Source organism: Cebus imitator, unplaced genomic scaffold (assembly GCF_001604975.1).
Source record: "Cebus imitator isolate Cc_AM_T3 unplaced genomic scaffold, Cebus_imitator-1.0 Scaffold16, whole genome shotgun sequence".
NCBI lineage: Eukaryota > Metazoa > Chordata > Mammalia > Primates > Cebidae > Cebus > Cebus imitator.
In genome coordinates, this window is record NW_016107331.1 from 1,959,657 (window position 1) to 1,982,970 (window position 23,314).

Here is a 23,314-nt window from a genome sequence, read left to right on the forward strand (position 1 = left end):
AATATTCTTTTCCTGTAATATTACATTTTGCAGGTACCTTGTGTGTGTATATAGAGCAATAGATACTAAATTGGTCAGCCACCTGGAATATATGTTAAATGACACTACTAAAGTTGTTCTTATTACTAAAATTGATTGGATTCCATTATGTTTTAATGTCTCCCTAATTTAAATCTCTAGACTGTATAATACATCTTGTCAAATGCTCCTGACATATAGATACCCGCTGCGCAAGGAAAAATGCTATACATTTATCAATGAGTCAACTTAGCAAATCATCATTTTAGATTTTATAATTTTTTTTGAAATTTCACACAGAACACATGTTTCACCTCTGTAACCTAAAAATGTTTATGATGATTTAAACTAAATTCATGCCATTTTATAGAACACATAGTATTGCATACAGGCAGTTTTCCATTATCGGTACCCCTGAAGAGGCAGAGCCACAGATGACTTAAAACAGAATTTTAAAGCTCTTTTAATGCTAATCCAAATCACTGGTACTTCACTTGAGATGCGTTTTGTTTTTTAACTTCTTCTTCACTGCAGTTTGCTTAGGCTGACATCAAATTATGTTGTGGCCCCAAAGCTTGACAAAGTCAGGCTAAGGTTGTTTGGAATTAAAAGTGGGAAATTAAATTAGCAGTAATTGAAAGTTGACCATTTAAAATGTGCTTATAAACCCATCATCAAGAGGATTCTCTAAGAACCGTATACAAGAGGCTGCTGTTTCTTCAATGGATTTTGACCAGCCACCAAGATTTCCAGCAAAGTAAGGAAGGATGCTAGCAGAAACATGGTTAAAGTAAGATACCTGTTTCAAAAAGAAAGTACAATATTTTAATTTCTCATTGACTTGGAGCTTTTTTAAGCAAGGATCTGAGTCTTGCTGGATTAGGGGCGGCTAAGACCCTAACCTTCAGGGGACCTTCTGAAATAGATGATCCAAAAGGATGACCTTAGGATTCCCATAGTGTGGACACAAATCACAAAATTACAGTTAATTAACACATTTAGATAAATTAAGAGATTTTTCTCTATCTGGAGGAGCCAATTAATCTGCAGATGTTTCATCAAACTTACAATGCACGAATTGCTGTCAATAGCATGGATGAGAAATCCAGCACATATGATTTCACTTCTGATGTACTGTGGAGACGGGGGGACAGATGGCAACATGACCGACTTCACTGCCACTGTGTAAGTGCTACTGAAAGAAGACACTTTCTAAGTTCTTGTGAGAATATATAATAGTTGTTGGAAAATAAATCCCTATCACTAACCCAATTAATTTATACAGGTAGAAGTGAAACCAGGAAGGCCCAGATCTTCTGGATGACTGGTCTCATCAGTAAACACTCTCTGGGCTACATTCAAGGTAGGAAATAGTGTTTTCTGCATATACAATACTTTGTGTAACTCCACGATGCTAGAGTCAACCTCCAAACTGAAGTTTTATTGTGCCCTACAGGGTGGTAATTTCAGCCTCCTTTCCTTTTTAAATTAAAAAACAGGCCGGGCACAGTGGCTCATGCCTATAATCCCAGAACTTTGGGAGGTCAGGGTGGGCTGATCACCTGAGGTCAGGAGTTCAAGACCAGCTTGACGAACATGGAGAAACCTGGTCTCTACCAAAAATACAAAATTACAGGCATGCATGGTGATGCATGCCTGTAAGCCCAGCTTCTTGGGAGGCTGAGGCAGGAGAATTGCTTGAACCTGGGAGGCAGAGGTTGCGGTGAGTTGAGATTATGCCATTGCTCTCCAGCCTGGACAACAAGAGCAAAACTGTGTTTCAAATAATAATAATAATAAAATTTTAAAAAAATTAAAAAATATCCATTGTTGTTAAAAGAAAAACTCCCAAACAATAGAGAACCCTGTAGGCTAGAAAATAAAAATCTTCCTCCAGTCCAATTGCACTCCCATCCTATTCTCTACCCTAGAAGTGACCACTACATTTTACTGCGTGGCCCTCTAGCATTTTTAAAATAAATGAATGACACTTACATAAGCAAATGCACACAAAACTTTTTACATAAATATCATTTTACAAACATCAATCTACAATTTGATTTTTCATCTAGCAATAATCTTTGGAGGTGTTTCTCTATCGGTGCCACTATAGCTGCTTCAGCCGTTTTAATGATGGTACGAGACTTTGTAGGATGGATCTACCATAATTTATAAGATGTATTTTCCATTTGTTTCTAATATTTTTTGACATAATAAATGATATGACACTGAACATCTGTTAATGCCCATATGTGTGTGGGGTTATTTGGGACACTTCCTCTTAGAAGCTAGATGCCATGCTCTGAGCAGTTCAATGCACATGGAAAAACCATGTGCATTGGGTATTCTGATCGACAGCCCCAGCTGCTGGCCAGCCATGGGGGATGTCTAACACAGCCAAGCTTCTATGAATTCTAAACCAATTCCCGGTGTTTTACTTGGCTTCCACTGCATTTTTACTAATCATGGAATGTTTCAAAGGTTTACTGAGTATCAGTTTTACATCTACATAGGAAAAAGAACTACTTTAGGATTCTGGCCTTGTGCTTTGCACACAGCTAACACTTAATAGATGATTGTTAATTTTTAAAATAATAGCTAAAGATTTATCTACGTACAATTCAAATGAACATAACTGAGGAGTAGAACTATCTACACAAACTTCCTTATTTTCATGTCAACTGTTAATTTCTATCCTATACTATGAAATATTGATAGAACACTTGAACTACGTATACTTACCCATCTTTGAGAGGTTTTCTTCGTGATACGAGTACTACCACGTCTTTGGGTTTGTCATCATTTACTATAGGACAGGTGATATAGTATAGCTGATCATCTTCACTCACCCAGTCTATGACTTCACAGGACCTGTGTATATAGAACAGTGAAAAAGGGTATACTTTCTACCTGCTAAGGCATTCACTTCCCTCATTTGCTTACCTAATCTCACTATTGGTGTCCATATTTGCGCCTTCAGCTCACCTAATCATCCCCATAAGAGCTAGCATAATTGCTCAAGTCTACCTTTAGAAGAACTCTTTGAGACTGGGCACAATGGCCCATGCCTGTAATCCTAACACCTTGGGAGGTCGAGGTGGGAGGATCACTTGAGGCCAGGAGTTCAGGACCAGCCTGGGCAATCTTGCAAAACCCCATCTTTACAAAAAAAATTTTTTTTAATTAGCTGGGTGTGGTGACGCATGCCTATAGTCCCAGCTATTTAGGAGGCTGAGGTGGAAGGATCACTTGAGCCTGAGAAGTTGAGGCTGCAGTGATCCATGATTGTGCCACTGCACTCCTGCCTGGGTGAGATCCTATCTCAAAAACAAACAAAGAAGAAACAAAAAGAAACCCTCAACAAACAGACAAAAAACACAAGAGCCCTTTGATGAGAAGGAATAATTCTGCATGTGATAGAGAGAGGATGGTGGCTGTCTGACTTCAAATTCATAATTCTCAATACTTCAGTGAAAGGCATTGAGTTGTTTTACATAAAATTATTTTTCTCTAGAATCAAGTAAAAACATTGTGAAGACTGGTAAATTATCTAGTTAGTCCAAGAAGGATTGTTAGATAAAGAAACGTGGTATACTGGAAACAGCACTAACTTTGGAGTCAAACAACTTTCTTTTGACTCCCAGAGTGCCACTTACTTGCTATGTAAGTTGCGTTAAGCAAGTCATTTTATTTTTTCATCTATAAAATTTAGATAATGATACATGGGGTTATAGCAAAGAGTCAATGAAAACACTTGGCACCTGAATCATAGTTGTACAAGAAAAGTTAGTTGAATTAGGATTAATTCATCCATTCCCCCATTCATTCAACTTCAATTTGGCTGGAATGTCAAGTGACATAGAGAATAGCGGGAAAACATTTTTAAAGCATTAACACCAAAGTTTAGGCATTGTTCTTCCTAAAAGCTTTGTACTGGTAGAGTATCTACTAAGTTGATGCAAGAAAATTGAGAAGTGTTCCTCTTCTCTCGGAATGATTTATTATGATAGCATTAACTATGATGTATCCTTCTGATATGGGAAGTATTGGGTAGAGAAGGGCAGGGTCCCTGGCGAGGGCTCCATCTTTGGGCCTGTGCCCATGGACCTAAATGAGGACAGGCATTTCTGTTCTCACACCCAAAAAGTTACCTTTTGGCCCACCACGCTCCACATCCTGTGCCCGTAAAAAACCCGAGACCCTAGCAGGCACAGACAAAGTGGCTGGATGTTGAGAGAAACAAAGGAACACACTGACAGACATCAGCAGATGCTGGCAACCATCGATGGTGGAAAGACGTGGAATTCTGTTGGGCATAGTCAGAGGAAAGTCTGGTGTCTGGGCGGCTGGACTCCAGGAGAAGACCACCTTCCCGCTCCCCATCCATCTCACTAAGAACAACTTCCCCCACTTAATAAAACCTTGCACCTATCTTCCAAGGCCACATGTGATCCATTTTTTCCAGTATACTAAGGCAAGAATCCAGGATCCAGAGCGCTTTGCAGATGCCACTGTTGCCTGGAGCCTTATAGTATCAGCCATGGTCAACCTCACCGTGTTCTTTGATGTTGCCGTTGACGGCGAGCCCTTGGGCTGCATTTCGTTCGAGCTGTTTGCAGACAACTTTCCAAAGACAGCAGAAAACTTTCGTGCTCTGAGCACTGGAGAGAAAGGATTTGTTTATAAGGGTTCCTGCTTTCACAGAATTATGTCAGGGTTTATGTGTCAGGGTGGTGACTTCACACGCCATAATGGCACTGGTGGCAAGTCCATCTACGGGGAGAAATTTGATGATGAGAACTTCATCCTATAGCATTCACGTCCTGGCATCTTGTCCATGGCAAATGCTGGACCCAACACAAACGGTTCCCAGTTTTTCATCTGCACTGCCAAGACTGAGTGGTTGGATGGGAAGCATGTGGTCTTTGGCAAGGTGAAGGCATGAATATCGTGGAGGCCATGGAGCGCTCTGGGTCCAGGAATGGCAAGACCAGCAAGATCACCTTTGCTGACTGTGGACAACTCTAATGAATTTGACTTGTGTTTTATCTTAACCACCAGACCATTCCTTCTGTAGCTCAGGAGAGCACCCCTCCACCCATTTGCTTGCAGTATCTAAGAATCTGTGCTCTTGCTGCAGTTCCCTTTGGTTTCCATGTTTTCCTTGTTCCCTTCTATGCCTAGCTGGATTGCAGAGTTAAGTTTATGATTAGGAAATAAAGACTTAAAAAAAAAAGAATCCAGGATACAAAAAGCCCTCTCTCCTTGCCATAAGGCAGAGGGTCTAACTGAACTGATTAACAGAAGCTGCTTGCAGACAGCAAAACTTAAAGAGCGCACCGTAACACATGCCCACTGGGGCTTTGGGAGCCAGAAACACTCAACCCTAGATGCTGCTGTGGGGTTGGGGCCCAAAAATGCTCCCCACAACCTGAGTGTCTGCATGATACCCCTAGGGGTTTGAGCAAAACTGAAGAGACAAGACACACCCCTGTAGCAGGCCATATGAGGAGGATGAGGGAACTCCTCCCATTTCAACTCTAGCATCTGTGCAAATGTAACACATGACCCAAGAGATGTTTCACTTTAGTGGTATTAAATGATCTATTACATGGTATTTCTAAAACTCTATCACAGTGAGCTTTAGAAAATTTAAAGAGGAGCCTCTATCTTGTCAAGATTAGGAAATGCCTTACATAATAGGAAGCCCATCTCACCAACCCTTCCGTGTCAACAAGGTGGCCGTGAAGCCCAGTGGGGTGCCATAGCCAAGGCGGCTGGGCCTCAGTGCAGTTGGACCCCATCAGTGACGTTGGCAGTGTGCACAGCTCTGTACTGTGTTCCAGGAAAGGGTCAGGGAGTGGAAGAGATTGGATTAGGGATGCAGGAGACAGGGAGGGGCAGGAGTAGGAGATGTAGGCTAATGAGAGCAGCGACATCATCAGGAGGGGAGCAGGCAGGCAAGCCTTTTACCCCGGGGCTCACACAGCTTGCCCTCTTAGCTTCTTACCAGGGAGGGTTGCTTCACAGGACAGTAAGGAACTGTCAACGAAATATTGTAGGCAGGACAACTGGATAATCACTTCCTCAAGAGCAATGAGGTTGCATATTAAGGTAGAAGAGTGTAGAATTCAAAGCATGACAGATTTGGGTTCCAATTTGCGTTCCATTACTTTATTGCTTGTGCAATCTCGGCAAGTATCAGAAACTCTTAAATGGAAATAATGTCAACCTTTAAGTTACCGGTAGAATTACTATAGATGTAGGTAAAACAGGTCAACTCAATATAGATGATGAGTATAATAACTTTTGTTTTGTGTCTCTCAGTATCACTTGATGTAGTATTCTGTGCAGAGCCAAATTTGTTTTCATTTTAATTTTTGACAGAGTCTCCTGTGTCACCCAGGCTAGAGTACAGTGGCGTGATCTTGCTCACTGCAGCCTTGACCTCCCAGATTCATGCAATCCTCCTACCTGAGCCTCCTGAGTAGCTATGACTACAGGCATGAACCACCTGGTCCAGCTAATTTTTGGATATTTTAGAGATGGTCTTTCACCGTGTTGCTCTGGCTGGTCTTGAACTCCTGGGCTCAGTTATCCACCTGCCTCAGCCTCCCAAAGTGCTGTGCCTGGGTAAACCTTTAAATTGCTCTTTAATTAATAAAACAATGAGTCACACATTGGTCGATGGAGGTGGACTGCAATATGGAGATCATCTTTTACATGATGTCAAGGTTGATTGAGAAAAATTTTTTAATTTGTTCTTACACAAAATGGGGGTCCCACAAAGGTCGCTTTGTAAAGTCAGACAAGAGATGATAAGCCAAATGCGCTGGACTTCCCAAGTGCTTTTCAACCCAAACAGACAAAACATCATGCTCTTCCAGAGTGTATATTTTTATCTAAAAGATAACAACAAAAATTAAATTACAGAAGAAAATTGACGCTTTTACTTTAAAAACCATACACATGTATATATAGTCACAGACCCATTGCACTAACTAAGGCATCTTGTTTCCTGGATGAAAACGAAGCCCCATGACAATTTCTCTTGACATACCAGGATGTCTAGAAGTCTGTCCAGGAGGCTATAGTCCTGTATCCTCTAAACAATATGTGACTTGAGGGTGGGGTATTTAATTATTGAACAGTTCTTTTTCTCGTGAAAAATTTAAAAACCTAGGCCCTTCCCTCCTTGTCTCTTTGTGATGTTTCCCTCCCTTTACCGAGAATATCACCAGACTGCCAGGCAGGTCAGCACCTCATCTCCAAGGCTATAGCTTAGGACACTTTCCCAGGATGTGAGGTGTGTCTTCAACTGGGCCGAGGGGATCCAGGAAGTGAGTCAACCACCTCTAGAACCATCTCAGCCTCTCAGTGGGGCCCCCAGAGCACCATATTTCCTTAGCACAAAGCATCCTTTCATTTCTGAATCACAGAGGCTGGCTCACCCTTCAGAAAGGCTAGTTCCTGGTTTCCTGACACACATTATTCCTTAGGTAAGAGGAGGCATGTTTTGGGGGGCCATTTGACATACACTTAAGCATTAATGCATCCCTTGCTACTCTGAACTTTTTCTCTACTGTGTTTTTGACATCATCAGAGATGTGTGTTCAGCTAAGAACACATTTCTATCCTTCCCATTTTCTTTATCTCTTTCAGGGTACTTTGAAGTTAGTGTTGAAATTTGCCTCCTTATAACCACTCCCATGGCAATAAGCTGTCAGAAGACAAACAAACATGAGGTTGGGACTTCACTGCAGGAGTCAAGATAGAAAAAATCGGGCTGTAAAGGAAGAACCTTTATTTGAACATAAATATTATCAATAAGAGAATGAAGAAATGAGAAACTAACTACAAGCGTGTCAGAAAGGAAACAAGTGATTATTTGCTTATACCATTTAACCTCTCCAATTGAACTGGGTTCCAAGCCTCCCTTTAAATCCAGCCTGCAAAGAAGACATGATTGAGGCTGTGAGCACTTACCAAACACAAAGAAAGCTATGGATGGGGCTCCAGGTGGCTGGTGAGACTCACCCTACTTAGCATGGGCGTGTCTAACTTTGTCCCCGGCACAGGGGGAGTTGAAGGAGGTTCATGGGTATAAATCGAGGGAGATTATCAGATTTATCAGACATGTAACCAGTGCTTGGTGGGCAAATGGCTCTAGGATGGGCCACTGGGGATCTGCAGTCTCAGAGGAGCTGAGGGCAGGTGGCCAGGGTGAACTCCACAGTGCCAGTTCTATTCTGGCTTTAGGGCAGCCATGTTCTACTCTGGTGGAATGAGATGGAGTAGGAGGCAATATTGTACTGAGCACTCATTAAGAGTTGAATTATGCCTCCACCCTTCCACTCCCAAATTCATGTGCTGTAGTTCCAACCTCCTGTACCTTAGAACATGACCTTATATGGAAATAGGACTCATGCAGATGTAATTAGTCAAGATGAGGTTGTACCATGGTAGGATGAGCCCCTTATCCAATATGACTGACATCCTTATTAAAAAGGGACATTGGACATAGACATGCTTACAGAAGGAACACATGTGATGACAAAGGTGGAGATCCGGTGATGTGTCCAAGGAATGCCGAAGATGACCAGAAAATCAGCAGAAGCTAGGAGACAAACATGGAACAGATTCTCCCTTATAGGCTCAGAGAGAAGCAACCCTGCTGACATCTTGATTTCAGACTACCTGAGAATTGTGAGACAATAGATTTCTACTGTGTCTACTACCCAGTTTGTGGTCCTCTGTTATAGCAGCCCTAGGAAACTAATACAGCACTTTTCTAGGGAGCTGCTTCCAGGTTGCAGCCACATGCTTCTGCTTCCCATCCTGGAGCCAAACCAAACATCAAGCTAAGTTATAACCACCACTGAATTCTGCCCTTACTGAGCTCACTCGACTTATCCAATGCCAGGTACAGTACTGGATGAGCAAATTCGATTTTGATCTTTCCCCTAGAAGCTGAGGGTAGCAGAAAGTCCCCATTGCCCTCCTGTCTAGATCAATGATATTGATGCAAACAAAGTAGACAAGGAAATGCTGTAGTTAGTTTTGGCTCTCTTTAAACCCTGCTAAGAAAGGCCAATTTTTGCTTAGTAAAAAAATTTTCCAGGAACAATTCTCCAAGAAAATGAACTACCTTTCATGCTTGGGAATATAGAGGTTCAATTTATTTATTTATTTGTAACCAACTGATATGGTTTGGATTTGTGACCTCAGCCAAATCTCGTGTCGAATTGTAATCCCCACTGTTGGAGGAGGGGCCTGGCGGGAGGTGACTGAATCATGGGAGTGGACGTCCCCCTTGCTGTTCTTGTGATAGCGAGTGAGTTCTCATGAGATCTGGTTGTTTGAAAGTATGCGGCACCTCCCGCGTCGCTCACTTCCTCCTGCGCTGGCCCTATAGGACGTGCCTGCCTCCCCTTCACCTTCTGCCATGATTGTAAGTTTCCTGAGCCCTCCCCAGCCATGCTTGCTGTGCAGTCTGTGGAACCGTGAGCCAATTAAACCTCTTTTCTTTAAAAATTACCCAGTCTCAGGTAGTTCTTTGTAGCAATGTGAGGATGAGCTAATATACCAGCTCAAACATTTGCTTTAGCATTTGAGGGTTAGAGAATTTTATTCTATGAAATGAAGCTTAAAGCAAGCAGGCTCAAAGTCTGCTGGAGCTTGCTAACATTTTATTAGTGATATCATTTTTTTAATTCTAATAAGACTCTTTTTGATTGTGAATGTCTTATACAAATAATACAAAAGGGCTTGTAATCCCCGCACTGTGGGAGGCCCAGGCAGGAGGATCACCTGAGGTCAGGAGTTTGAGACCAGCCTGGTCAACATGTTGAAATCCCATCTCTAGTGAAAATATACAAATGAGCCAGGCGTGGTGGCACGTGTCTGTAGTCCCAACTGCTCGGGAGGCTGAGGCACAAAAATCCCTTGAACCCAGCAGGTGGAGGTTACAGTGAGCTGAGATCACACCACTGCACTCCAGCCTGGGCAACAGAGTGAGACTCTGTCTCAAAAAAAACAAACAGTACAAGAGGAAACAACTAAAAATTTTAGAACTTTGCACCATCTATTAACAAATACGTTATTGACACTACACTGTGGGAAAAAGGACAAAAGTGGTTTTTACAGAAGCCTAGGGGAGCCTTCATTTTTCTTGGAGGCATCTGGAGATGACCATAGGGGCCAAGGAGGTGGGGGTCAGATAGGCAGAACTCTGAGCCCAGCCCTTCCCCCAGCTCCATGAGAATAGTTCCCCTCAGCTCTATTTCCTATACTGGGGGTCTGTCCTCTGTAAAGGTTTTCACATTGTTCGTGTCATTCTGGCTTTCGCCATAATTTTTCCAGTATACCCCAGGTCTTTCTTTGATAAAAAAGCTACTCCTGTCAGGCCAGCCTCCTACGCAATGCTAATTTTCACGAGGAGAACTTGGCTCAAACTACCCACTGCCTAGAAAGCCCTATTTCTCCCTCAGCAATCCACTCCTGACACTATCTTCAAGGAGATAAGAACGACCTCCTCTCTGAAGTTCTCCCTATATAACTGTCTTCTCTTACTTGGAATTGCCTGTAAGAGCTGACTTTTTTTTTTTAACCTTTTGAGATGGAGTCTAGCTCCATCACCCAGGCTGGAGTGCAGTGGCACGATCTTGGCTCACTGCAATCTCCACCTCCCAGGTACAAGCGATTTTCCAGCCTCAGCCTCCCAAGTAGCTGGGACTACAGGTGTGTGCCATCACATCTGGCTATTTATTTATTTTTGTATTTTTAGCAGTGATGGGGTTTCACCATGTTGGTCAGGTTGGTCTTGAACTCCTGATGTGGTGATCCACCAAGAGCTGACTTTTATGGTTTTAGCACTATAATCTCTCACTTGTTAATAAATGACCTTATAATTATTCTTCACCTGTGTGATGTTTCCAAAATACACATTTTGCTCCTTGTATTACTACTACAATTAATTCTATCATTATACATGAAGCATGAAATGAGTTAAAACCATAAGCTCTATCCAATTTCATCACATATACTACAATCTTAGACTTTTACCATCCAATTTATATTGAAAACCTGGAAAAAACATGGTTTTTTTTTTTTTAGAGACAAGGTCATTTTATGTCGCCCGGGCTGGCCTCAAACTCCAAGGCTCAAGCAATCCTTCTGCCTCGGGTACCTGAGTAGCTAGTAGATGCTGTCAGACCCAGCTTTGAGGAAAGTATGATTCTTTTTTTAAAATTTTTTAATTTTGATACAGGGTCTCACTCTGTTGCCCAGGCTGGAGTGCAGTGGCACAATCTCAGCTCACTGCAACCTCCGCCTCCCGGGTTCAAGTGATTCTCATGCCTAAGCCTCCCAAGCAGCTGAGATTACAGGTACCCACCATGACACCTGGATAATGTTTTATTTTTAGTAGAAACGGGGTTTCACCATGTTGGTCAGGCTGGTCTTGAACTCCTGACCTCCAGTGATCCACCTGCCTCAGCCTCCCAAAGTGCTGGGATTAAGGTGTGAGCCACTGTGCCCAGCCAGAAAGTATGATTTTTAACAGGCAACTGTGTTGTAACAATCATTCCACTACAAGGTGACAGAAAAAAAAAGTCATATTTTGAAATTAAAAATATATAAGCTGTAAAAAGTGGGAGAGGAGAACTCTTCAAAAACATTTTTAATCAGATTTTTATCATAAGTATACTCTTTAAAGAAGAAATTCAATGGAAATAACATGAGAATGTTTCTTTAACCATGCAATACCCTCTAGTAAGTATCTACGCAAAAATTAAGAATTTATCGTTGATAGCTGTCCTACGACACTAGCAAATTTACTTGGATATGCTGCAGGCCACACCCTCCCAAAGAACTGAAGTTTTAACATATTCTATGGCTTCACTAAATATGTTCTTTCACTTCATTCCAGACATGAATTTGTTCTTTTCCACTGCTGCTCATGAACGCTCAGATGCCAGCAATGATGAAAGAAGCAGACTTTATATTAGTAGAATTAAACAAAATATTGAAGCATCTTTTATGAAAGAGGAACAAATAGTTTAGTTAAACCTGTTTCTGTATCACTGAATGGGGCAAAGACAGAAACTTAACTGGATCCAAATGGGATAAGGAAGACCCCTGAGGGATTTAATAATGAGGGCAAAGAAATCATAAAAGGAAACAACCAAAACCAAAACATTCAGAAGAGGTCACAGTCAGCATTGAAAGAATCAATGAAGTAGCATCTGAATATACTTAGATTTTAAGTTAAAGTAACAATATAATTTATCATCCAAACCAAGACACTGTCCATAATTATGATGGGATAACAGGTGTAAGCCAGAACTGTCCTAGGAAAATCAGGACATATGGTCATCCTATTTCATAAGCTGCTGCTTCACTGATGATAAAAGTCAGTGCATGCTGAAATATGAATGGAGCCGAAGCGCTGACATTAGTGAGCATCTCTGAAGTGCCAGGCGCTCCCATGGTCTGGGTGTAGTGGTGAGCAGATCGGCCCTCAGAGAGCTTACAGTCTAGTTAGTGTGGGCATGAGCTTCTGAGGGTCTCCTAATAAACCTCCGAAATTAGACAAAATTAAGATCCAAATGATGTATGCCTCTTTAAACCTGACGGCATGCAAAACACTATCATAGGTCGTAAGAGAGATACAAAGAAGGCAAGACGAGGCTTCTCTCTTAAGTTTATGATGTACTTAGGGGAAGAAGACCATGTGTAAAAAGTTAAAGTTCCATGTAAGGCTTAAATATTAATTTGAGGTAGCTGTGGAAGAAACGTCACAAGATAGTGTATAATTAACTGATAAAATGTTCATTATTCTTAGAGACAGAGTCTTGCTCTATTGCCCAGGCTGGACTGCAATGATGCAATCATAGCCAACTGGAGGCTGAAATGCCTTGGCTCAAGTGATCCTCCCACCTCAACCTTCTGGGTGGCTAAGACTACAAGTGTCCACTACCACAGCAAGCTAATTTTAAATTTTTTGTAGAGATGGGGGCTCATTATTTTTCCCAGGCTGGTATCAAACTCCTGGCCTCAAGGGATCCTCCTGCCTTGGCCTCCCAAAGCACTAGGGTTACAGGCATGAGCCAGCACACTCGGCCAGAAAAATTAATTTTAAAGAAGTCATGACTAAAAGATTTACTAGAAAAAGCAGCTCCTTAAATCAAGTATGGCAGGAGAGGGTGTATGGAGAAGCATCTGTCTTGATCTAGATCAGGTGAGATTTGGGTAGATGGAGAAGGGAAGGAGAGGGAGATGGGGTGTGAGAACCTAAGCTCAGCGATAGGAGCATGCAGGGCATGGACTCCAAATCAACCAGCTGGTAGAGACAGGGCTGAAAAGATGCTTGCCTCTTAGAAACTGTTGCCTCAAAAGATTTTTAAATCTTATTTATTTATTGCATTTTAGGTTTTGGGGTACATGTGAAGAACACGTAAGATTGTTGCATAGGTACACACATGGCAGCATGATTTGCTGCCTTCCTCCCCTTCACCTATATCTGGCATTTCTCCCCATGCTATCTCTCCCCAGCTCCCCACCCCCCACTGTCCCTCCCCTATTTCCCCCCAACAGACCCCAGTGTCTGATGGTCCCCTTCCTGTGTCCATGTGTTCTCATTGTTCAACACCCACCTATGAGTGAGCATGCGGTGTTTGATTTTCTGTTTTTGTGTCAGTTTGCTGAGAATGATGGTTTCCAGATTCAGCCATGTCCCTACAAAGGACACGAACTCATCGTTTTTTATGGCTGCGAAAAGCAGCAGTAGAAGCAGTAGAACCACCACCACCATCACCGCCTTGATTTGTGATGAGCCATCGATTACACAAACACCTGGAGGCGTCCTACCTTTTCCACAGCGCTGGTCACCTCCCAACCCTTTTTAGCTGCCAGTTTTTTGAGGGCCTCCACATTGCTGTCACTCAGGGATGCCTAGAATAGAAATATTTTTAAAGCTGTGTGTTCAATACATGGATGTGTGATCAAATATTTTCTGCTTAAAAAATGGGCACTGTTGGAGGATGTATGTGTCGAGCCCAAGTGATAGTGTTGAGTTTAGAACTAAGCTACAGGCTGGGTGACGTGGCTCACACCTATAATCCCAGCACTTTAGGGGGCAGAGGCAGCCAGATCACTTGAGAATAAAGGCTCAAGACCAGCCTGGCCAACATGGTGAAACCCCATCTCTACTAAAAATACAAAAATTAGCTGGGTGTAGTGGTGCAAACCTGTAATCCCAGCTACTCAGAAGGCTGAGGCAGAAGAATCACTTGAACCTGCCATCAGGAGGTGGAGGTTGCAATGAGCCAAGATTGCACCACTGCACTCCAGCCTGGGTGACAGAGTGAGACTCTGTCTCCAAAAAATTAAAATTAAAATTAAAATTAAAAAGAACGAAGCTACAGCGAACATATAATTTCTATCTTGAACCCTTAATTTAGAATTCAGACAAGATAACTGTATAGTTAACAACTGGTATTTTAGTTTGTATCCTGAGTGAAGACAGAGTACCTTTCAGTATGACTGCTAATCAATGTGTAATAAGTAAACTTGGATTGCTCTTTACATTTAATGGTCAAAAATATTCAAATGACTACTACTTTGTTATTGTTTTTATAAAATTGCAAGCTGGTGGGCACAAGCCACAGTGAGATACCAGATGGGACTGTGCCATGCTTCTGGAACATATCTGATGGCAGAGCATCCTGGGTCGAACTGTAAGAAGTCAAACAAGGCTAAGCTGCTGACTGGTAAGCAGTAACTGATAGCCTGGTTTTGCTTCATTTTGACATGACTGGCTGATATAATCCACCTTTTCACATAACCTTGTAGGCACAGCCTAAGCCAGTTAGGCAAGGGGATTTCCATTTTTGTAAAGATGAGAATTTTATATGAAGAGCTCCAAGTAATAAAACGTCACCTGCTTGCTGATATCCCAGTGTATGGAAAGTGGAACCTCTTTTTTGTGGGAAATAACATATTTCCTGGGGAAAAAAACAGTAAAATGTTAAATGACAGTTTTTTTCCTCTGCATTTAGCCACAACAATAATCATAATACTTTCTTGAACTTCCATCAGGAGTGGATATCAGTGGAACAACATGGAAGAACTACTTTCATAAGTCAGTAATCAGCCTTCACAGCCAGGAAACATCAGACCTTCTCTTTTTCCATTATGTGGGAATAGAGACCCAGAGAGGGGCTTTTTGTTATAGAACTTGTGAGACTAGAGAAGACTCCATAAAATCATTACACCTTACGTTCCTTACCTGCCTAGGCGAATTCTTTTGCGTGCAATAGCTCCCCAATAGCGTCTAAAATCATCCTTTAATCAAGAAAAAGGAAAATCAGTAAAAAAAAATCAAATCTCTACTATCTTAGTGCTATAATCCTTAAGTATTCTCTTAAATCAGTCAAAAGGGCTAACTGGGATGCAGTAACTCTCCGTGAACTGACTTCGTCAAGTCAGAGCCTCTGCTGACTCCACACAGGGCAGCTGCACTGACACAGGAGCAATCCTCCTAGCTGTTTTCTTCCTTTTTTCAAAAGTGAAGATGATTTTCTTACCTGTTACCAGAATTATACTCAATTCTCACTACAGAGTTTTTAGAAAAAATTAACACTGGCAATCAGGTAATTTCAGGATGAGGGAAAGACATGGTTCCCATGACCTTGGCACAGTATCAAGAGCTGGAGTTAAGGAAGTGAGAGAAGAGACCCAGAAACAAGACACTGAAGGTGACATCCTACCCATAGCAGCATGTGGCCCAGTCGAGGTTAGGTCTTCAGGCCTTCCATCATCTGAACAAATGATCAGAGTGATTGGGGGGAAAAGGAAAAGAAAAAAGCCCACTTCACTTTGTGATGCTGAAAAGAGAGAAATTCTAACAGAGGGAAAGAGCCAGAAATGTTGTTGCTGGTGGGAGGAGATTCTGGGTAGAGCTCTCTACCCACAGGTCTGCCTATTGAACCTTGCATGATAATAACTGACCTTTGAAATGGGTTGGATTCTGGGAAATGTGATGAGATTTTCCTTATCAGCAGCATTGTAGATGAGAAAAGCACTGTTGATGTGACGCCCTCGGCCCTCAGCCCATTCCTGACAGTCAAAGGCCTCCACACGAACTCCAACTTCAACACTGTGAGGGGTGATGCAGGGCGGTGGGCAAAGAGGATCTCAGCCTGTTAGGCCTCCTTGCCAACTGCTGCCACCTCCTCCAAGCAACGGGAGGATAAGGGCCTGGGTTTTCTTCTTTGTTACCAGTAAATCTGTGTAACTATTAAAATCCATTTTCAGGTCAATGGACTGCCTAAGGGCACTTCCATTTGACTTCCCCACTTTCAAATGGGAAAAAGGCTAGGAAGGGCTTTAAATACATTCATGAACATATTTTGGCAATGTGGGGGAGGGCTTAAATTGTGCCAAAGTCAAGTTTTCTTCCCCCAAAACAGTAAGTCTGTAATTAAAAAATAAACCTTGAAATTAGACAGGAAATAGATATTCTTTTTTACATTTAAAAAGAAAGAAATACTAAATCAAATCTTTTCATTGTGTATCAAGAATAATAAAAATAACTGGGAAGTGGTTTGGATTTCATGGTGGTAATACAAGGTCCATTATGAGTTGATTGACCATCTAGTCACTGGGACTGAATGGAAAAGTTAATAATTATACAGGGATGACAGGTATAAACCAGGTCCATCTTGGGCCAATGGGGCATAGGGCTACCCTTATAAGACAAAAACCAGTCCATCACAATTTACTCAGTGTGAGAAGGCCCTAAGCAAAACAAAGGGTTAAAAAATGTGTTCATGGATTTTGAAAATTGCATGGAAAAAATGGAATTTCACTAAAGTAGTTCCTATACTCACCTCCAGGTTGAAATTAAAAATTACATTTGTGCAAGTTTAAATTTCTTCATAGCAGCCTAAGAGCTCACTTTACCAGGTCTGAAATGTGTTGTTGACAATGGCAGTGAAGACAAGACGATCTCCAACCGTAGACGGTCCCCGGAACTTAAACATATCTACGGACTTCAGAAAGAGATGCGCCCGACACAGGCGGCTGGGAAGACGGAGGGAGGGAGAGAGAAGAACACAATCACTCATTCATTCTTTGAACAGATGCACAGACAAGTCTTCAACCTATTTTCCAAATTAGCATTTCTTTAAACTTGACTCAAATAAACAACTGGATTGTGTGGGTTGAGAGTGGGTCTGCACGCTACCTGCCAACATCTTGGGAAATCCCATGTCCCCAGCAGTGGGATCGTTACTCAGATGGTGACACTTCTGCTCCTCTGGTAACAGTCCTACTCTTGTCTTGTTTCCTATGGAAGTCCCTTGGAACATCAAACTAGGGCCTTGTGTTCTAATTTGAATTACAGTCATCCTGATAGCTCATGACTGCAGTCCCAAGAAGTTGTGATCCAGGTTGGAGTGGGGTCCAAGTGAAGGCAGGTGTCCTCACACAATCCCTCAGCTTCACAGTTAATCAGATTTCACCCATAGATTAAAAGACAAGTTTTTTCCCCACAGAAAAATTACCTGGCTTGCTACATAAAGCCTGAAAGGCTAGGAGATACACATTTTATAATTTTTGTGTGTGTGAAATTTGAAAATAGTTATATATAATATTGAATTTCAGAAAGTTACTTCTATAATTTTCCACATTTTGGATTCCCACTGTCATCATTCGATTACTCTAAAGAATTGTGCCAACACCACGTGAACAGACGCTGCCATAGTTATATTGTAAGCCTTTACAATAGAACATGTTCAGTTGCTTTACTGTCATGAAGAATGACAATCTCATTTTAAAAACAAGCTTGCTTATTTGTGCATAATTTTTAGAAAGAATAACTACAGGTTTCTAACTGTAGTCATTACTACAGACATATTAATAATAAAATTATTTTAATTTGAGGGAAAAATAACTTTAACCATTTTCAGTGGTTATGAAAATTGTCAGGAGGGCAGATAGAATTCAAATGCATTTCCAGGGTACAGAGTGTTCCCTAAAGCTGCTCAATTACCTACATCTTTCCCATTAAGAATAAAATAACCTTTTGAAATTGAGTAGTCTTAAAAAGTATTCTTATTCTCTTTTTACTTTCTCTATGTTTCAGTTAATTCTTTGGCCATAATGATTTTTAACCAGCACCTTTAAAGGTCAGATCTAACTGTAAATTGTCTTTAAAAAGGTTTGTATCTAACTGACTTTATTTATTTATTTACTTACTTGCTTATAGAGAGGCTGGAGAGCAGTGGCATGATCACAGCTCATTGTAGCCTTGAATCCCTGGGCCCAAGTGATCCTCCCACTTCAGCCTCCCAACAAGCTGGGACTTCATGTGCACACCACCACACCAGCTAAAATTTTTTTTGTAGAGCCACTGTCTTATCTTACTATGCTGCCCAAGCTGGTCTTGAACTCCTGGCATCAAGCAATCCTCCTGCCTTGACTTCCCAAAGTGCTGGGAGTATAGGTGTGAACTCCCACATCCAACCTAGACTGACTTTTTTAAAATGTGAAGCCTGTCTTCCATTTCTATTCTGCATTTACTTTGTCATAAGCTATCAAGACAATGAGTTGCAGTTTCACAAGATCAATATTCATAATTCAGAATAAAGTATTAAAACTATCATCTTATTTTTATTTTTGAACCAAATAAACATTCACCTTCAAACAAAAGGACAGGTTAATCCTAAAGTAAACAAGTAAATGATTTACAAAGCATTATAAAAGGCAACATTTTCCTCAGTCCTTTCCTTGACTTCTTGACTAGCCCAAGAACTAGATCTCAGACCCTTTCTATTTTCTCCTCACTAGTCCCAAAATCATATCTCGAAGGTCAAAACCAAGAACCTTGCAGAAATAGTAGCCACTGTCTCCATCCAAGCCATAATCTGGCCACCAAACGTATTTCCATGATGGTTTGCGTGGGGTGGGAGGACCAGTTCAATGCTCTGAACAGAGGTGCCCCTTGTGGAAACCGCTCCTTCCTCTTCATCAAAAATGAGATCTGAAAGGTGGAGGTAAACATTAATGATGGTAGAGTGAATCATAGGCCCTGGGGCTAAGCTTTTCCTTCCTGGCAGTACATTCAACTCAGATTTATAGAAAAATTAAAGTGTTCTCAAAAGCTTAAAAACTGAGCCAAACTTGACAGGTTCTACAGAGTGACCCTCATCTGAGTGGTGAATATTTGCAGTGAATTGGGTTAAGATAACATCAGAAAGGGCCTTTTAGAGATTGTATTCTAGCCTATCGGAATTTTGATTAAAAGAATGGTTACATTGAAACTTGAGTTGTTTGTGGTAGGGTAGGGACAGATCAGGACAGAGAGGGGCAGAAATGTTGGGGGTGACGAATATGTCATTATCTTGATTGTGGTGATGTTCTCACAAGTGGATACTTACGTCAAAACTTATCAAATTGTATGCTTTACATATGGGCCATTCATTGTTTGTCAATTATACTACAATAAAGTTGTTAAAAATAAAGGAATCTGAGCTACAAAGGACCAGAGACACTGAGAGGCCTGAAAGACTAAAACTTCAGAATAGGAAAGTGGCCTCCTGTGAAACTGTTTGTAATGAGTGCAGTCACAAGCAGGAAAGACACAATCTGTTACACTTCTCCATGTCCTTCTACTATTTTTTTTTTTTTAAAGACAGAGTCTTGCTTTGTCGTCCATGCTGGAGCACATTGGGGAGATCTTGGCTCACTGCAACCTCAGGCTCCCAGGTTCAAGCGATTCTCCTGCCTCAGCCTCCCGAGTAACTGGGATTTCAGGCGTGGGCCACCAAACATGACTAATTTTTGTGTTTTTAGTAGAGACGGAATTTTGCCATGTTGACCAGGCTCGTCTTGAACTCCTGACCTCAGGTGATATCCCCGCCTCGGCCTCCCAAAGTGCTGAGAGTACAGGCATGAGTCACCACGCCTGGTCTTTCTGCTTCTTTTGAATCATATCTGCCTCATTTACTGACAAATTGGTTTTTACTCTCAACAATGGAGAAATCATTTACTCTGGCTGCAAAACAGTAAAATGTTATGCTTCTTGCATCACAAACTGAACCACCAGCTAGGTTTCCATCTCACTTGCTATTTTGGGGAGGAGGGGGAAAGGATATACAAACTGGGGCACCATCCTGGTTGTACTGTCAGAGGCAGAGCTGAGCTTACAGTGTGAGAGGGAAGATGCACTCAGCAGCTGTTGGTGTTCAGGGCACAGTCACAGCTGGTGATCAAGAAGTGTAGTCACAGAAACCCTGAACTCCACTTCCCAATGCAATTTTAGATTTATAATTAATTGATGGTCTTCCTCTTTTATTTTTTTCTGATTTCCATTCATATTTCTGTCCCCAGCTTAAAACAAGTCAGTAGCTTCCCACTGATAACGTATAAAACCCCAAATCCTTCCCAGGCCTGCAAGCCCTACCTTCCTGGTCTGGCCTCACTTTCCCTCCTTTGGTCCAGTCACACGGGTCTTTTTTCACTTCCTCTGAGGACGTGTTACTTTCAACAACAGAGCATTTATCACACCCCAGCTGTCTACAGCAAACACCCTGGCCACCACCACCTGTGTATTCCATTTCACTCATATTCTGTGGCCCAGCTTGGTCATCATTCCTCAGAGGAGCCTTCTCTGACCTCCACAGCTCAGTCCCATCTTCAGGGTCTCTCGAAGGACCTTTCTTTCATGGCTATAGTTTTATTTTATTTGTGTGACCTTTTATTATGTGACCCACGTGAGTCTAAGCTTTTTGGTGCAGGGACTATGAATTTTTAAAATTCTAATATAATTCCTGAACATAGGTGCTCAATAAATATTTGTTAAATGAAATGAATGAATGAACTTAACTTGGCTGATTTCCTTCGCGTTCATAGGCCTTACTTGCAATAGAATATTTTTAGGTAATAGAATAGTTGTACTAACACTTCTGTCTTCTATTTATGAGAGTCCCCACTGGTCCCCATTTTTGCTTAGTATCAGACACTCAACTATTTCCAGTTTGGTGGGGGTGCAAGAGTATCTCATGTTGGTTATAATTTGCATTTCCTTGATTACTAATGAGGTCCAACATCTTTTTTACCTGTATATTAAACATTCTTGTTACCTCTTAATGAAATGTCTATTTATATCATTTGCATGAAATCTTGCTCGTCCCATTTCTGAAGCTTTTTTTGAATGTTAGATATTTCACTCCATTCCCCACGTCTCCTAACCTACCTTGCATATTTCCCATTTCTTTGTCTGGCTGTGTTCTAAGTAACTCTTTCAAATCTATCTTCTAGTTCCCTGTCTTACCTGCTATTTCATTCATTCACTGAGTTTTACATTTTAATTATTATGTATTCTTTTTATAGAAATTGCCTTTGTTTCTTTATTAAACCTTCTAGGTCATCTCTTTTTTTTTGTTCTTGCATCATACTCTTGATACTCTTTTATTTCTTAAAATATATTAAGATTCTTACTTCATCTTACTTGATAAATTCATTATCTTCTGTCTTTGCGGGCCTGTCAGACTTTGTGGGACCTGGTGTCACAGCTGGATCTTGGTGCCTTGTTTATTTCTATCTTTTATAATTTTTGGCTAGGATCTCATACTGCTTGGATCTTTTTCTATGGAAATTCTTGAGAGCTGGCTTTAAAGTCATTTTTTTCACAGAGAATCTGCATTTACAGTGGCAGATCACCTGGGGTCCTACAACACAGCGCTGCTTTACGGTAAAGTTTACGTGTTCTGTTTTAGCCCAGACAGGTCATGTAACTTCTGAGGATCCAAATCTGCATGAGGATGCACTTGTGATTGAATTCTCAAAGGGGAAGAACTTTTTTCCCATTCCACTTAGGGCTAAGGCTCTCTGGAGGGTGGGATTTTTCTAGTTGACTCACTGGGGGAATCACCTTTTGGAGGCTGAAGCACCATGGAAGGGTCCCTGATCCAAACTTCTCCCTCACATGGGCCCCTGACTTTGTCTCCTGAGCCCAGGAAGCTCATTACATACAAGCTCTATGTCTTCAGGCACTTGCTGTGTCCTCCAGAACAAATGCCAGCCCCAATGCTTCCTTGCACTGCTGCATTTGTGTTTTCTCACCATTTTGGGACTTCAGGGTTTCCTCTTATTTTTCTGTCTGCTGAGATGTGTTTGCAAAGATGTTTGTAAATATTTTTCCAGAAATTTTTGTTTTTTCCCAACAATGAATTCACTATATTGCTGAAATCAAAATTGAATTCTTTCTAAAGTGATTTTTAAAAGAAATATAAAATCTTAATCCCTTTCAACTTCTCTCTCTAAAACTGATTTTATTAGAAGATGTTTTATACATATCACAAACTAGTATCGATTGAGGTTGTTTTCAGGCTAACATTGCTTACTAAAATGGTACATTTTTTGTTTAAAATAAATTAACACAAGTACCTGACTTCAAATTATGCTACAGAGCTTTAGTAACCAAAACGGCATGGCGCCGGCATAAAAACAGACACATAGTCCAATGGAATAGAATTGAGAACCCAGAGACAAATTCACACAACCACAATGAATTCACATTCAACAAAAGTGCCAAGAACATACATTGGGGAAAAAACAATCTCTTCAACAAATGGTGCTGGGAAAATTGGATACTCATATGCAGAAGAATGAAACTAAACCACTATCTCTCACCATACACAAAAATAAAATCAAAATGGATTCAAGGCTTAAATCTAAAACCTCAAACTACGAAACTGCTACAGGAGAACAACGGGGAAACTCTCCAAGACATTGGTCTGGGAAACAATTTCTTTAGCAATACCCCACAAGCACAGGCAAGCAAAGCAAAAATCAACAAACAGAATCACATCAAGTTTAAAAGCTCCTGCACAACAAAGAAAACAATCAACAAAGTGAAGAGACAACCCACACAATGGGAGAAAATATTTGAAAGCAATACATCTGATAAGCAATTAATAACCAGAATATATAATAAGGAGCTTAAACAGCTCTTTAAGGCTCACGCCTGTAATCCCAGCACTTTGGGAGGCCAAGGCGGGTGGATCACAAGGTCAAGGGATCGAGACCATCCTGGTCAACACGGTGAAACCCCGCCTCTACTAAAGCTACAAAAAATTAGCTGGGCATGGTGGCGCGTGCCTGTAATCCCAACTACTCAGAAGGCTGAGGCAGGAGAATTGCCTGAACCCAGGAGGCGGAGGTTGCGGTGAGCTGAGATTGTGCCATAGCACTCCAGCCTGGGTAACAAGAGCGAAACTCCGTCTCAAAA

The 23,314-nt window shown here is 41.3% G+C and overlaps 1 protein-coding gene and 1 pseudogene across 4 annotated transcripts in view; one reads left to right on the forward strand and one right to left on the reverse strand.

The window, feature by feature from the left end:
* Window positions 1–267: 267 nt before the first annotated feature.
* The window catches only part of ACOT12 (acyl-CoA thioesterase 12), a 58,595-nt gene continuing 35,548 nt past the window's right edge, over window positions 268–23,314 (reverse strand). For 3 of the 4 annotated variants that reach the window (XM_017507682.2, XM_017507674.2, XM_037731159.1), the window contains 10 exons: window positions 18,907–19,063; window positions 16,984–17,103; window positions 16,030–16,177; window positions 15,308–15,363; window positions 14,960–15,023; window positions 13,888–13,971; window positions 6,787–6,920; window positions 2,761–2,889; window positions 1,087–1,213; window positions 268–817 (listed from right to left, as the gene is read on the reverse strand). In XM_017507682.2, the coding sequence (XP_017363171.1) occupies window positions 668–817; window positions 1,087–1,213; window positions 2,761–2,889; window positions 6,787–6,920; window positions 13,888–13,971; window positions 14,960–15,023; window positions 15,308–15,363; window positions 16,030–16,177; window positions 16,984–17,103; window positions 18,907–19,063 (1,169 nt within the window). In that variant the 3' untranslated portion in view covers window positions 268–667. The remainder of the gene's footprint in view (window positions 818–1,086; window positions 1,214–2,760; window positions 2,890–6,786; window positions 6,921–13,887; window positions 13,972–14,959; window positions 15,024–15,307; window positions 15,364–16,029; window positions 16,178–16,983; window positions 17,104–18,906; window positions 19,064–23,314) is intronic. The other variant, XM_017507689.2, reaches the window with a different exon arrangement.
* LOC108288720 lies at window positions 4,520–5,046 on the forward strand (annotated as a pseudogene).